The 13,640-nt window shown below is 37.7% G+C and overlaps 1 protein-coding gene across 10 annotated transcripts in view; it reads left to right on the top strand.

Annotated features, from left to right (window-relative positions):
- The window catches only part of NT5C2 (5'-nucleotidase, cytosolic II), a 149,434-nt gene that overhangs the window by 130,780 nt on the left and 5,014 nt on the right, over positions 1-13,640 (top strand). For 6 of the 10 annotated variants that reach the window (XM_045438761.1, XM_045438759.1, XM_045438760.1 and 3 more), the window contains 10 exons: positions 180-297; positions 1,570-1,665; positions 1,993-2,016; positions 6,386-6,477; positions 6,614-6,671; positions 7,709-7,802; positions 8,424-8,477; positions 11,054-11,137; positions 12,190-12,231; positions 13,335-13,442. In XM_045438761.1, coding sequence (XP_045294717.1) covers positions 180-297; positions 1,570-1,665; positions 1,993-2,016; positions 6,386-6,477; positions 6,614-6,671; positions 7,709-7,802; positions 8,424-8,477; positions 11,054-11,137; positions 12,190-12,231; positions 13,335-13,442 — 770 coding nt within the window. Of the gene's footprint in view, positions 1-179; positions 298-1,569; positions 1,666-1,992; positions 2,017-6,385; positions 6,478-6,613; positions 6,672-6,881; positions 6,980-7,708; positions 7,803-8,423; positions 8,478-11,053; positions 11,138-12,189; positions 12,232-13,334; positions 13,443-13,640 lie in introns of those variants that run through there. The other 4 variants (XM_045438762.1, XM_045438763.1, XM_045438758.1 and 1 more) reach the window with 2 other exon arrangements.

Genomic DNA, 13,640 nt, shown 5'->3' with positions numbered 1-13,640 from the left:
CCACAGACTAACAATGGAGTTCTGTGATTACTTGGGACAGTACAGAACATGGAGTTTGAGGGAAAAGAAGAAAATGGCCTATTTAGGAGGAGGAGGGAGTTGGGAAAAAGTAGAAATTCACTCATTTGCCTTTTATTTTCATTGACTATTATTATAACGAGAACCTCCTCTCTGTGCAGTGTACAAGTCCCCGGAGTATGAGTCTCTTGGCTTTGAGCTTACTGTGGAGAGATTAGTTTCTATTGGCTATCCTCAGGAGCTGCTCAGCTTTGCTTATGATTCTACATTCCCTACCAGGTAATTTTTCAAGATTTCTTTGGATTAAGACCTTTCCCTCTATCCCCCAAATTAATAATTCCAAATGCATCTTTGACCCTGCCCACGGTCAAAGAAAAGAACCAGAAAAGATGGTTAGGTTTGTTTCTGGTTTTGTTATTTTGGTTGGTGTGGATTCTAAAATTATGGACTTTTCATGTACATTATATCTTTTGTGAGTTTTTTTAAATTTTTTTTTGTTTTTTTTTTTTTACATTTATTCTTGACAGAGAGAGCACAAATGGGGGAGGGGCAGAGAGAGAGAGGGAGACACAGAATCCGAAACAGGGTCCAGGTTCTGAGCTGTCAGCACAGAGGCTGACACAGGGTTTGAACTAACCGTGAGATCATGACCTGAGCCAAAGTCAGATGCTTAACCAGCTGAGCCACCCAGGCGCCCCATATCTTTTGTGTTTTTGAATTGAGCTTAGTTTATTGTTACTGAAGAAGATTTATTTATGGGAAAGAAAAATTATTAAAACTGATGGGCAGTAATCACAGATACTCCTTGCTTTCACTGTTGGAGATCAGTTACATGTTTTACTGACACACTTCAATTGGTCAGTGGGAGCCTCTTGGCAGTTTGCATTTTTGGATTTGATAGGGAAGATTTAAGATTAAGAAAGATGGTGTTTGAGGTGCCATCATATATGTCCCATATATAGCATCTATTAGAAGGAAATATAAGCCAGCTCCTTTCTCCAAGGAAATTAAGACTCTTTTAGAATGGAACCGGTGTATTAAGAGGAATTATGGTTCATACCTTGTTTAAGCTCTTATTCCTTATAGAAAACAGTTGTGATTATTTATCTGAACAGAGTAAATATTTTTTAGTTACTCTGGGCTTAGTTTTTTTTTTTTTTTAATTAAAAAAAGTTTTTTTTTTAACGTTTATTTATTATTGAGAGACAGAGGCAGAGCATGAGCATGGGAGGGGCAGAGAGAGGGGGAGACACAGAATGTGAAGCAGGCTCCAGGCTCCAAGCTGTCAGCACAGAGCCTGACGCGGGGCTTGAACTCACGAACTGTGAGATCATGACCTGAGCCGAAGTCAGTCGCCCAACCAACTGAGCCACCCAGGAGCCCCTCTGGGTTTAGTTTTTAAGATTTTATTCACTTCATCCTCCAGGATTATATTGTTTGGGACATGCTTGAGTCTTCATAAAGATTGAATAAGATGGCATTGGTTTATGATGATTAATACCACATAAGATTGTTGCCTGTATTATTGATGATGTCCTTATTTGCATATAGGGGACTTGTCTTTGATACACTATATGGAAATCTTTTGAAAGTTGATGCCTATGGAAACCTCTTGGTCTGTGCACATGGATTTAACTTCATAAGAGGGTGAGTACATAGAACTTTTAGCCTCTGTCTAGTGTTTTTATAGTGAAAAAATAATGAAGATCACGGGTCTCCCCAGATGTAATATACTTTCCTGTTCCCTCATCATTAAAGAACAATTTCTTTACATAAGGATATTTAACAATTATTTATTAGGCAGTTAGGACTCAAATGGACTTATATAGTTAGCAGTTACATTTTGTGTAAATTAAGTGGTTTCTAATTATATAGCATCCAACAAAGCTAATCCTGAAACTTGCCCAAAAAGAATTGTAGTGGCTTTGACTTATTTGCAATTCTAAGATTTTTATTTTCTCCTTTTTAATACAGTTCTCAGGTAGCTGCTCAGAAGAGGTATGTATATAAAAGCACTTTGAAAAATGTAAAATTACAACAGTGTAAATGACTAAGATTTTTAACAGCTAATATATGATTTTTTTATATTCTAATGAATAGCTTCAGATACTTGATCATGTGGTTAAATTTTTTAAAAACAGGCTAAAAATGAAAATAGGGTAATATTTAAAACTAGAATAAGCTTTATTTTCATAATCAGAATATTTCCATTCTCCCTAACTCAGACTTTTTGCCTTAGTAAATAGTAGATAAAATTTACTGTCTACAATGTTTTGGTCTACTATTTTTTGGTGAAACATCCCAATTTTTTCTTTACAAATCACAATACCACAGTTTGACATTTTTTTGTCCTCATAACTTTGCAATTATATATTTTCTTCACTATTATACTACTTAATTTACTACTGATACTGCATTAGGCACAGAGCAACACTTAAAACCAAAATAGATTATCTGTCAGTCTCTTGTATAACTTTCCTATATATTATTTTCAAAGGCAAAATAGTAAAAACCACACAGTCTGCATTGAAATTTTTAAAGAGAGAGTGTGTTTTTGGTAATTACTTTTTGTGATAAGAGGCACAAGCTAACTGAAACTGTACCACAATATCATTTAAATCTGAGATCACAGCAATGCCCTGTTTGGAATTGAAGCATCTGATATAAGATTTTTCAGCTGGAATTACATAGGCTCAAAGGTTTCCACATAGACATAGTGCAAACAGTGTGAAGTAAACACCCCACCTTGACACATCTGGGCAGGCCTGTGATTATATCTCCCTCTCTTTCACTGCTCCTCTCCTGAGGTGTTTGTTCAAGATCCATGAATATCGGGAGGCAGGATTTAGAATGTGAAGTGATTGCAAATAGTGTTAGCAGCCTAAGCTATTTTATAAATGGATATTGTACCATAATTCAAAATCTCAATGAAGATGAACCAAGGTTCTATTTTTTAATGTCTGAAAAGGGATTTTTGTGTTATGGAGAGGGGTAGTCAGAGAGGAAAAGGAAAGGAAGTTGTTCTATAAATGAGTACTGCAATTAGTGTTACTAAGTCAGGATCCACAGATCTTCTTTCTTTCCCCAAATAAACTAATAAAGTTTCCAAATGGCTCCTTTGGAAGTATTTTTAGTAGCGTTTCAAAAGTAAGCCATTTATTTTTTTTATTTAAAAAAAATTTTTTTTGGATGTTTTTATTTCTGAGACAGAGAGAGACAGAGCATGAGCAGGGGAGGGGCAGAGAGAGAGGGAGACACAGAATCTGAAGCAGGTTCCAGGCTCTGAGTTGTTGGCACAGAGCCCGACGCAGGGCTCAAACTCACGAGCTGTGAGATCATGACCTGAGCTGAAGTCGGACGCCCAACCAACTGAGCCACCCAGGTGCCCCAAAAATAAGCCATTTATGAGTAATGCAGAATCATTCAAACAGCACTTAACACTCTATAGTCTTTAGAATCCAGAGGAAAAGCCTGTGGAGAAGGAGAGGCTGATGGAGAGAGAGGGAAAGAACAAGCTATTGAAGCATACTGGTGGATGAGGCTGGCAGGGAGGTTAGGGCTCCATCAGGCATTGCTTTACACACCTTGCCAATGAGTTGGGGCCTCTTTTTTGGACAGGGGAAAAGGCCTTTAAAGTTCTAGGATGGGATAATGTTGAGATCACATATTTATTTCTACGAGTCACAGAAAGTTAGCAGTACAGTAGTCCATAACAGTTTTCCTCCCAGCTCCCAAGTCTAGCATTCCTTCTTCTGGGATACATTATCTGCCCCCAGTTAATATTTATTTTAAATATATGCTAGCTTGATTTGACAATTAAGAGGGCACAAGTGAGCAAAGGGCAGAGAGCGGGGGGAAAGAGAGGGAGGGAGAGAGAGAGAGAGAGATAAATAAGTGGGGCTCACTCAAAGCAGGGCTAATGTTTTACCTGAAGTGGGGCTCGTGCTCACCCAATGCAGGGTTCATGCTCACTCAGAGTGGGGTTTGAACTCACAAACCATGAGATCATGACCTAAGCTGAAGTCAGATGCTTAACTGACTGAGCCAACCAGGCGCCCAACACTTAACTTAAACAGAATGTAATTGCTAACTCTATTTATAAGTCATTTGGGTTCTTATTGCCTAATAAATAACTGTTAACTATCCTTATGTAAAGGAATTACTTTTTAATGATGGAGAGAATAGGAAAGTATATCTAAGGAGACAGTGGCATCTTACTAAACCCGACTGAGGAAAGCATATCATTACTATTCCCTTCCACCTTAATTTTTAATACAGAAAATCTTAGAAGGCTAGAAAATGAGATATTCTACAAAGTTATTCCTTACTGGGCACTCTTATTTCAGAAGGGTGACTAAGACAGGGAGCTAATGTGATTTTCTTTTCCTAACTAGAATTTATGCCATTGGTAGTTAACAGACTCAAGCAGCAATTTACCAGGTTACAAACTGAGTACAAACTTTAAATTTGATGTCCTTTATTTAGATTAGTTATCTTTATATATTCATTGTGAGAACTGTGCAGTTTTTAAATAAATATTTTATTTTTAAGCAATCTCTACACCCATCATGGGGCATGAACTGACAACCCCAAGATCTAGAGTTGCATGCTCTACCATCTGAGCCAGCTAGGTTCCCTGAGGATTGTGCATTTTTATGTTTTAGTTTTTCTCCCTTTTGGTTTCTCTCTACATTTTTTTTTTTAAATTAATGCCGTCCCCTTCAACTTCTTGGAGTGTTTCATTTCACTCTCCAAGGTTCTTGGGCATCTCTAACAACTTCTGTCTGTTTTGCTGGCTTTTTTCCTTTTAACCCTAAATGTTCCCCTTGGGTCTATTTCAGTCTTCTGTTTTTCCTCTGCACCGTAAGTGACCATATCCACTATAACAGTCTTCGTGGCTTCACCTTTTACCTATGTGTAGATGATCCCAGTTCTCTCTTAAGTCTGAATCTCTGTTTTAAGTTTTTGACCTTGTTTCTATTTAATCACCTATAAAAATCTGTTTACTTTCCAAAATAAAACTCCTCTTACACCTACTTGTTATTCAGTTTTCATATTTCTGTAAATGGTACCACCACCCTACCCTCTCAGAGACATCCTTATGTGAGCATCATCTTTGATTCTCATGTCCTCATCTGCCACAGCCAATCAGTCCCCTGGTCTTAATTCATTTTACCTTGGTAGTCTCTCATGATTAATGCTTCCCTTTAATTTCCTGTCCCATCACTCTAGGAGAGACCCTTCCTGCTCTCATCTAGGCTACTGCAATAACCACTTAACTGATTTCCCAGTCTTTTGTGTCAGTTAGTTTTTCTGCGTAATGAAGTACTTGAAAGCCTGTTGGCTTCAAACAACGACTGTTTTATTTAGCTTAAAATTCTGAGAGTCAGCTGGGCAATTCTGGGGTTGTTCAGCTGATCTGGAATGGCCTGACTCACATGTCTGGCAGTTGGCAGCCTGTGGTGGGCGTTCCTCATTTCTGTATGTAGCCTTTATGCTCCAGCAGGTTATCTCTCTCACTCACACAGCAGTCTGAGGTCCAAATGCAGCAAGAGTAAGCACGCCCCAATATGCAGGTGTTTTCAGAGTTTCTGCCTGGATCCCTAGTTGCTGCTGTTCAAACGTTTATTTGAGGGTGGAGAGAGAGAGTGAGCCTCTTAGCTGGAGTAACTGCAAAGTCACACATTACAAAGGCATGGAAAGAATTTGTAGCCATTTGTGCCACATATCACATTTCTTTCTCCTTTTTATCCTAAAACTGTTACTAATGGAGTATTATTACAGTTTAGCTCTGATGGTTTCATCCTTTTGTGTAAAGACTGTCAGTGGCACCAAAAACCTGTCGATGGCACTCTGAGTGCCTCTGAGTGAAAGATAGCAGCATGATCTGCCTCAATTCATCCTTCTAGCTTTATTTTCCTCTGCTCCCCTGTCTCTACCCAGTTTGGACTAGTTTCTGAATTGGATCTTCTGAGCCTTTAAGGACCAGCTTCTGTGCCACCTTTTTCATGAATCCCTCCTAGATTTCCCTCTTCTCACGCCCACATTCACTTTTTTCTACCCCTTAAGTTGAAATGGTCTCCTCTTCCTCAGTTTTCTCATAGCTCTCTGCACCTTTCTTGTGGCATTTGTGATTTTTTACTTTGTGATAACTGTTTGTGTATGTGACTCACCTCCCTTAGCTGACTGAGGGCTGTTTAAGGGCTGGAACCCGAGCTTTATCTTCATAGCTACTCACATGTAATATTTAGACCCTGCCTTGCATGTAGCCACCAAAATATTTGAATGAATTTTTGAATGATGAATATTTCTCATGGTTGTAATGTTCATTTTTTGAATGTCAGTTAATTTAAATTTTTTCTTTCAGACCAGAAACTAGAGAGCAGTATCCAAATAAATTTATCCAGCGGGATGACACTGAAAGATTTTACATTCTGAACACACTGTTCAACCTACCAGGTAGACTCATTCTGTGCTTATATATACGGATGCTTTCCCTTCTTTTCATGATCATTTGTCTTTGCTCAAGGGAGATAATGAAATAAGTTTGAATTATTTCATTTATGTTTATGAATATCTGTTCTTCATTTTTCAGAGACCTACCTGTTGGCTTGCCTAGTAGATTTTTTTACTAATTGTCCTAGATATACCAGGTATGTATATAGTGTAATTTTCTTTTTCCAATTGATTTTTTTAAATTAATGTACAGGGTTTTAGAGAACTGGCCATTGTAGGTCTTTTCTGCTTTTCTGAAGTGAATTTAGTGCTAGTGAGAGATGCCACATTGCCAGCCTGAGAGATGGGACAGCACCAGCAGCTCCATGCAGGCTCTCACCTCCCACACGGCCCCCTCTCCTTGCCAGTGTGCTGCAGCCATGTTTGGAAGGGACCACTTCTGATTGGCTTCTCCTGGGAATGAAGACGGCCAGCAGAGGTGCTAATTGTGACAACTGAGTGGGAGGTTTGTGTGATGATTATCTGTCCAAGCAGAATTACACTAAAACCCCCCAACTCATTTCACAGCAGCTACCCGGGAGCCATTCAGCGATGACAGTTTAGTTTCATTCCCAGGCCCAGCAAGATTTGATTGAGGAGTAAATATGGTTTATCCTCCTCAAAGTAAAATTTTGTTTAAGTCTTGAACAAGGTATCCTATCCTTTTTAGGGCAAATTGTATAACCACTGCTGAAAGCTCAGCCGTATGTGTCAGAGTTGGCTAACTTATCCTGTCTAGGCCTTATCCGCTTCAAGGCACTAAATCTGGTGGGGCACCAAGTCACTAAGCTAAATAGAAAAAAGGCAATACCTTTGTACCTAGAGAAAACATCAGAAGAGTCAGGATGAAGAGCACCTAAATGACCAATTTTAAGTTTTAAATGTTTCTTTGATGGGAACCTGTTTCTTAAAAGTGATGAGTAAAAGAACATGATATTTTTGGAACTGACCTTTTAGGTTTCATTCAATATATTGTTCTATCACTTTGTATTTGTTCACAATTATTGTATTCCATTGAATACTGTAGTCCTTTCTGGTTGTCAAAATGGATTTTCGTTAGGGAGTAATTATTTTCCTAATTAGCCTAGTCTTTCCATGTGATCATGGAATCCTTGGGTCCCCTGGGCAATGTTTGATATTCATTTTACTTACCCTCTTTTGGATTCCCTGTCATGTTTTTTTCATCTTTGTATAGCTGTGAAACAGGATTTAAAGATGGGGACCTCTTCATGTCTTACCGGAGTATGTTCCAGGATGTAAGAGATGCTGTTGACTGGGTTCATTACAAGGTACCTGGGAGCTGCTGCGTCACCTGTTCACTCTGTGGCTTGTGTCTTGTGGTCTGACATTAACTTTCCAAGTACAAATAGAGCAGAATTTTTCTTCCATAAAAAAAAAAAAAAAAAAAAAAAAAAAGGATTTGCCCCCTAGTGACAGCTCTCTAGAATACTTTTCTTCTTGTCTTTGTCCTACTTTCGGAAGTTATGCTGATCTTTCCTCCTGTGATCCTGCTTGGTTCCAGCTCTTACTTCAGTTTTCATTTCCCAAACTTAGAAGAGATTTTAGTATTAAGATTATACTTCCCCCTACCTTTGAGGATGATTATTGTTTGTTTTTTTCCAAATACCTCCTGTTTGACTAATACATTAATTAAAATTATACTTACTATAAATTATACTGAATAAAATATGAAATACCTTTTGATTTCTTGTTTAAAATAAACATAGTTTTATATTTTAAATACCTTTTGGAGGCAGAGTTGCAGCAAATCACATCTGCTTTATCATGGCCATTTCTAGTTTATGTACTTTTCCATTTTGGTAAATACTTAAAAAATGCATTTGGGTTGATAGTAGTATAAACTGTTAAAAACTGATTTTGTTCTTATTTTCCTTTTTTTCTTCCTGTAGGGCTCCCTTAAGGAAAAGACAGTTGAAAATCTTGAGAAGTATGTAGTCAAAGATGTAAGTAATAAAGGGGAAAATAGATCTGCAAATCAGGGAAATCAATAACAAACCTATTTGTAATGAAATGGATAAAGGAAGATACTAATTTGTCTTGATATAATATATGTCAAGTACAATCACCAGGAATTTTCAGCCAGAACATAGGTCTTAGTATAGTTTTCCCTGTTTGTTCCTTGGCAAGAAGATCCAGTATATCATTTGTCTTTTTAGCTCTAATGATAATAGCAGCTAGAGTAGTTACTGTGTGTACATCACTGTACTGAGTGATTACATGCCCTTTAATCTTCCATATAACCCTGAATGAGGTATTGTTACCTCTGCTTTGTAGATAAGCTGAAGGGGGCTCCTGGGTGGCTTAGTTGGTTAAGCGTCTGATTCTTGATTTCAGTTCAGGTCATTATCTCATGGTCGTGAGATCAAGCCCCGCGTTGGGCTTTGTGCTGAGTGTGGATCCTGCTTAAGAATTCTCTCCCTCTGGGGTGCCTCAGTGGCTCAGTTGGTTAAGCATCTGACTCCTGATTTTGGCTCAGGTCATGATCTCGCGGTTAATGAGATTGAGCTCCACATTGGGCTCTGTGCTGATAGCATGGAGCCTGCTTGGGATTCTCTCTCCCCCTCTCTCTGCCTCTCCCCTGCTTACACTTGCACTCTTTCTCTAAAAGACAAAAATGCATTAAAAAAAAAAAAAAAAAGATTCTCTCTCTCTCTCTGCCCCTCCCCCACTTGCACTCTCTCAAAAACAAAAAAAAAATAATTTTTAAAAACCTGAGGAACACAGGTTATATATAACTTGTCCAAGTTTATACAGTAAATTTTTTAAATCTGTAGTTTATGGAATTGTGCCAATGTTAATTTCTTAGTTTTGATCATTGTATTATGTGTAAGTAAGATCTTTAATATTAAGGGAAGCTAGATGAAGAATATGGGGAAAAAAATCAGGCTAGTTTAATTAACATATAGTGTCGTATTGGTTTCAGGAGTAGAATTTAGTGATTCATCACTTAACATACAACATCCAGTGTTCATCGCAACAACTGCCCTCCTTAATGCCCCTTCCCTCCACCCCCAGCAACCCTCAGTTTTCTATATTTAAGAGTCTCTTATGGTTTGCCTCCCTCTCTGTTTTTATCCTATTTTTCCTTCCTTTCCCCATATCTATCTGTTTTGTTTCTTAAATTCCACATGAGTGAAATCATATGATATTTGTCTTTCTCTGACTTACTTTGCTTAGCATGATACACTCTAGTTCCATCCATGTTATTGCAAATATTTGGCAAGATTTCATTCTTTTTGATTGCCAAATAATATTCCATTTTGTGTGTGTGTGTGTGTGTGTGTGTGTGTACACGTATGTACACACAAATCAATCACATTTTCTTTATCCATTCATCAGTGGACATTTGGGCCTTTTCCATAATTTGGCTATTGTCGATAGTGCTGCTATGAACATTGGGGTGCATGTGCCCCTTTGAATTAGCATTTTTGTATTATTAGCATTTTGTAGAATTAGCATTTTGGATAGTAGTGCAATTGCTGGATCATAGGGTAGTTCTATTTTTAACTTTTTGAGAGACCTTTGTGCTGTTTCCCAGAGTGACTGTACCAATTTGCATTCCAACCAGTGGTGCAAAAATTTGGAATTACTTTAATGTAAGAAGGAAACACAGCTCCGAGATGAGATACTTCCTTTTCTCACAGAGTATGAGTAGTGGAATGCAGTATTTTTTTCAAAGTACTTTGATACAGATTTCTTAGTGTTTTCAGTCTTTGTACTTCCTTTTTCCCCTCCGCTCCTAATTCCACTCTTCTTTCAAGAGAGAACACTGAGGGGTTCACAAGAGGTCCAGGAGAATTTGAGTGAAGGAACCTATTTAGTGTGAGAGAAGGAAAAGCTGCTTTTCTTTCCAGTCTCATCAGGAGTTAGAATTTCCTCATGTGTCTGCAGATGGGTCTGAGCATTTCTAGGTTCCATCCTGCACATGGCATTTCATTCTACAAGGTATACAAGAGAAAAGCCTACACAGGGAAGCCATATCTTATGCTCTCCTTGTATTTTGCTGGTGATGTTTAAAATAAGCTTCTCCTCACCTTTAATATACCTCATTCATATACTTTAAGAGATTACAAGGTAATTTAAACTCCTTCCTGAGGCAAACATGAGGAAGGTAGAGATGGTTTTATTTTTCAATTTAATTTAATTTAATTATTATTTTTTGTAATCTCTACACCCAGTGTGGGGCTCAAACTCACAACCCTGAGATCAAGAGTTGCATGCTCTTCCGACTGAGCCAGCCAGGTGCCCCAAGGTGTTTTTAATAAGCATATTTAATAATATATCTAATAAGCATATCATCTGTATGTGTCATTTTATATATACACCTATATGTTATATACACCATGTATACTGCTAGCTTAATACTTCACACATAGTGATAATATGGTCTTTTAAATGTAAAACTCTGAAATCAACCAACCCTCAAAGCGCATCCCCTGTGCTTACTCAGGTAGACAAAAGTTGAAGTGACTGTGTATTTGTGGTTTAGTGTTTCACTCATCATCATATTACATTTCAGGGAAAACTGCCTTTGCTTTTGAGTCGAATGAAGGAAGTAGGGAAAGTGTTTCTTGCCACCAACAGTGACTATAAATACACAGATGTAAGTGCCTAATGTTCATACTTGTTTATTTACACAGAGGAGTTACTTTGGCCTAAGGAACTGGGAATGAAGATCATGAGGACACTTGTTAAGTGAGGGTATTTTTTTGCCATATCATTTTGAGAGCAGAGTGGAAAAAGAATATATAGCTTAAGGGCCACATTGGAGTGGTTCTCAAATTTTTCTAAATATTTCTTTTGACTTTTCCCTGATTACAGTTGGTTACTTGAAGGTTTTAATTTGGAGGTTGTTTAAAACATTTGTGCTGATTTTAAAAAGGCTTCTGTGTCTCTTTGGTGCATCATTTATATCAACTTGAGAAGTCACACATTTATTTACTGCATATGTGTAAATGCCCTCCCTGCTGCTGGGAGCAGATAGCAGAAGATGGTGCAAAGATGTTTGGACTCTTTGCCATCAAAATTTACTACCTTTTAACTTAGACATTTCTTTGCCAGGACTAAAGCATGTTGAAAAGCAAGCTTAACTCCTTAGCCTCATCTTATTTTTGGTAAGACAGTTACAGGCTTATAGTACTAGCAAGAAGCCCAATGCTCTGCAATTCTCTTCATGCAAAATCTTGATTTAGAAATCTGGTGATTTGTTGGAGTAAGCAGTCTTACAAAGCCAACAAATCTAATGGTTCATTGGCTTGGTTAGTCTAGAAACAATAAATAGTAAGGAGGCCAACATATATCATTTCCATGTGAGTCATTAGTTTTGTCGATGCCCTGACCTCAGATACCAATTCCAAATATGTATTCCAGTCCGTTAAGAGGATTTGGTAGGGATATATGGATGAAGTGTACAAAATTACATCCTAGAAGCCTATGTCCTACTGAGAATGTCAGCTGTAGTTTGTTATGTTGAAGCATTAATTTCTGGCTTCAGCTGCCATGATTTCATAAACTTAGGGGAAAAAAGAATGTGATAAATCCTGTATTGAAAAAGACACGTCATATGAAAAGGTTGGGTTTGAAGTTTTTTTTAGGTGCTGCATATTGTTTGCAAAAGTAGTATATGGACCTGATGTTGGATTTTTTTTTTTCCAGAAAATTATGACTTACCTGTTCGATTTCCCACATGGCCCCAAGGTACTATATGTAACTTAACAGACCATTGCTTTTAGTAATAATGAATGCATTTAGTGATCCTGGAATATTGAGAGTCAGGAATTGTCAGAACTCCTCTAGAAATCTTCATTAACCTTAGAAGCAATGCAGGAGCTAGTGTAGTTTAACATTGCTAGAGATTTGAAAACATAGTAGATAGAAATAAAGGGGAGATATTTGTGTTATTTAGTAGGATGGGATCAGAATAATTACGGCCAAGAAGTTCTGTGTGGAGTTACTAAGTTTGTATGGCAAAGTAAGGAATTTTCACATTGAGGAAGATAGATGATTAAAAGAAACAGAAGATACGTATATTCTTGGCAACTTCTAGATACTACTCTTAGTTATTGCTGAGTTTTGTTCAAGAACAGTTAACCTTGATATTTAGCAGAGAAGTCTTCATTCCCACAGTGTGGCTACACTTAAATTTAAGGAACACTCATTGCAGCCTAGTCACATCCTTGTGGGACTTAGTCCTTCTTTTGTTAAATATCAGTAAATCTCTGTTTTGAAAAGGTCACCCAAAAGCACAGCTTGAGCTTACAAGTTTAATACCCTGGTCCCACTTCAGGATAGAAAGCATGTTAATGGGCATAACTTCTCTATTAGTGCCGTGACAAGCCTCCAGTATGAGCCAAAGGCTAATGTGTACCTAGAGCCATTATTCTGAGAACATAACCAATAAAATTTGCTAGTAACAGTTCCATGTTAGTTTGTATACTTAAGTTCTGATGCTGATCTGCCTCTTTCTTAAACTGTCTTCTTGAATATCAGTTTGCATCTTTCCTTCACAACCCTTTGAGCCTTTTTTGCCTATTTCAGAGTGTGAGGACACTTTCCTTCATATGTTAAATTGCTGTGAAATGTTAGTAGAGGAAATGATTTAAAATGTGTTAATTTATATTTTCACCTTGCCTGCTTCCAAAAGAATATGGCCGCTAACACACTGTGTTTTTAATACAATAGTGGGATCTTCTGTGTATACTTAATATGTGTACATTCCTTACATTTGAGTGAGATTAAATATTAGTGCCTCAAGGGTTAGGAGTGATGTTTTGGCTTTTGCTGTTTCTCAACCTCATCAGCCTGGGAGCTCCCATCGACCATGGCAGTCCTACTTTGACCTGATCTTGGTGGATGCACGGAAGCCGCTCTTTTTTGGAGAAGGCACAGTACTGCGTCAGGTGGACACAGTAAGTCAAGAGGATGATCTGTCTGCTGGCACATTGTCCTTCGTATTTCTCCTTTTCCCACTCTTATTCTTCCTAAGGAAACAGGTATTTTTAATTTATTATCCATATCTTTTGAATTTCAGAGTTTTAATCTTAATTGAGATAGCCCAATAATTTCAAAAGTGCCAATCATTTAGATGCCTATCCAGATTGCATTTT

The sequence above is a fragment of the Leopardus geoffroyi genome, chromosome D2 (genome assembly GCF_018350155.1).
Source record: "Leopardus geoffroyi isolate Oge1 chromosome D2, O.geoffroyi_Oge1_pat1.0, whole genome shotgun sequence".
Lineage (NCBI taxonomy): Eukaryota > Metazoa > Chordata > Mammalia > Carnivora > Felidae > Leopardus > Leopardus geoffroyi.
Note: the sequence above shows the minus strand (reverse complement) of the source record. Positions and strands in the feature narration are given on the sequence as shown.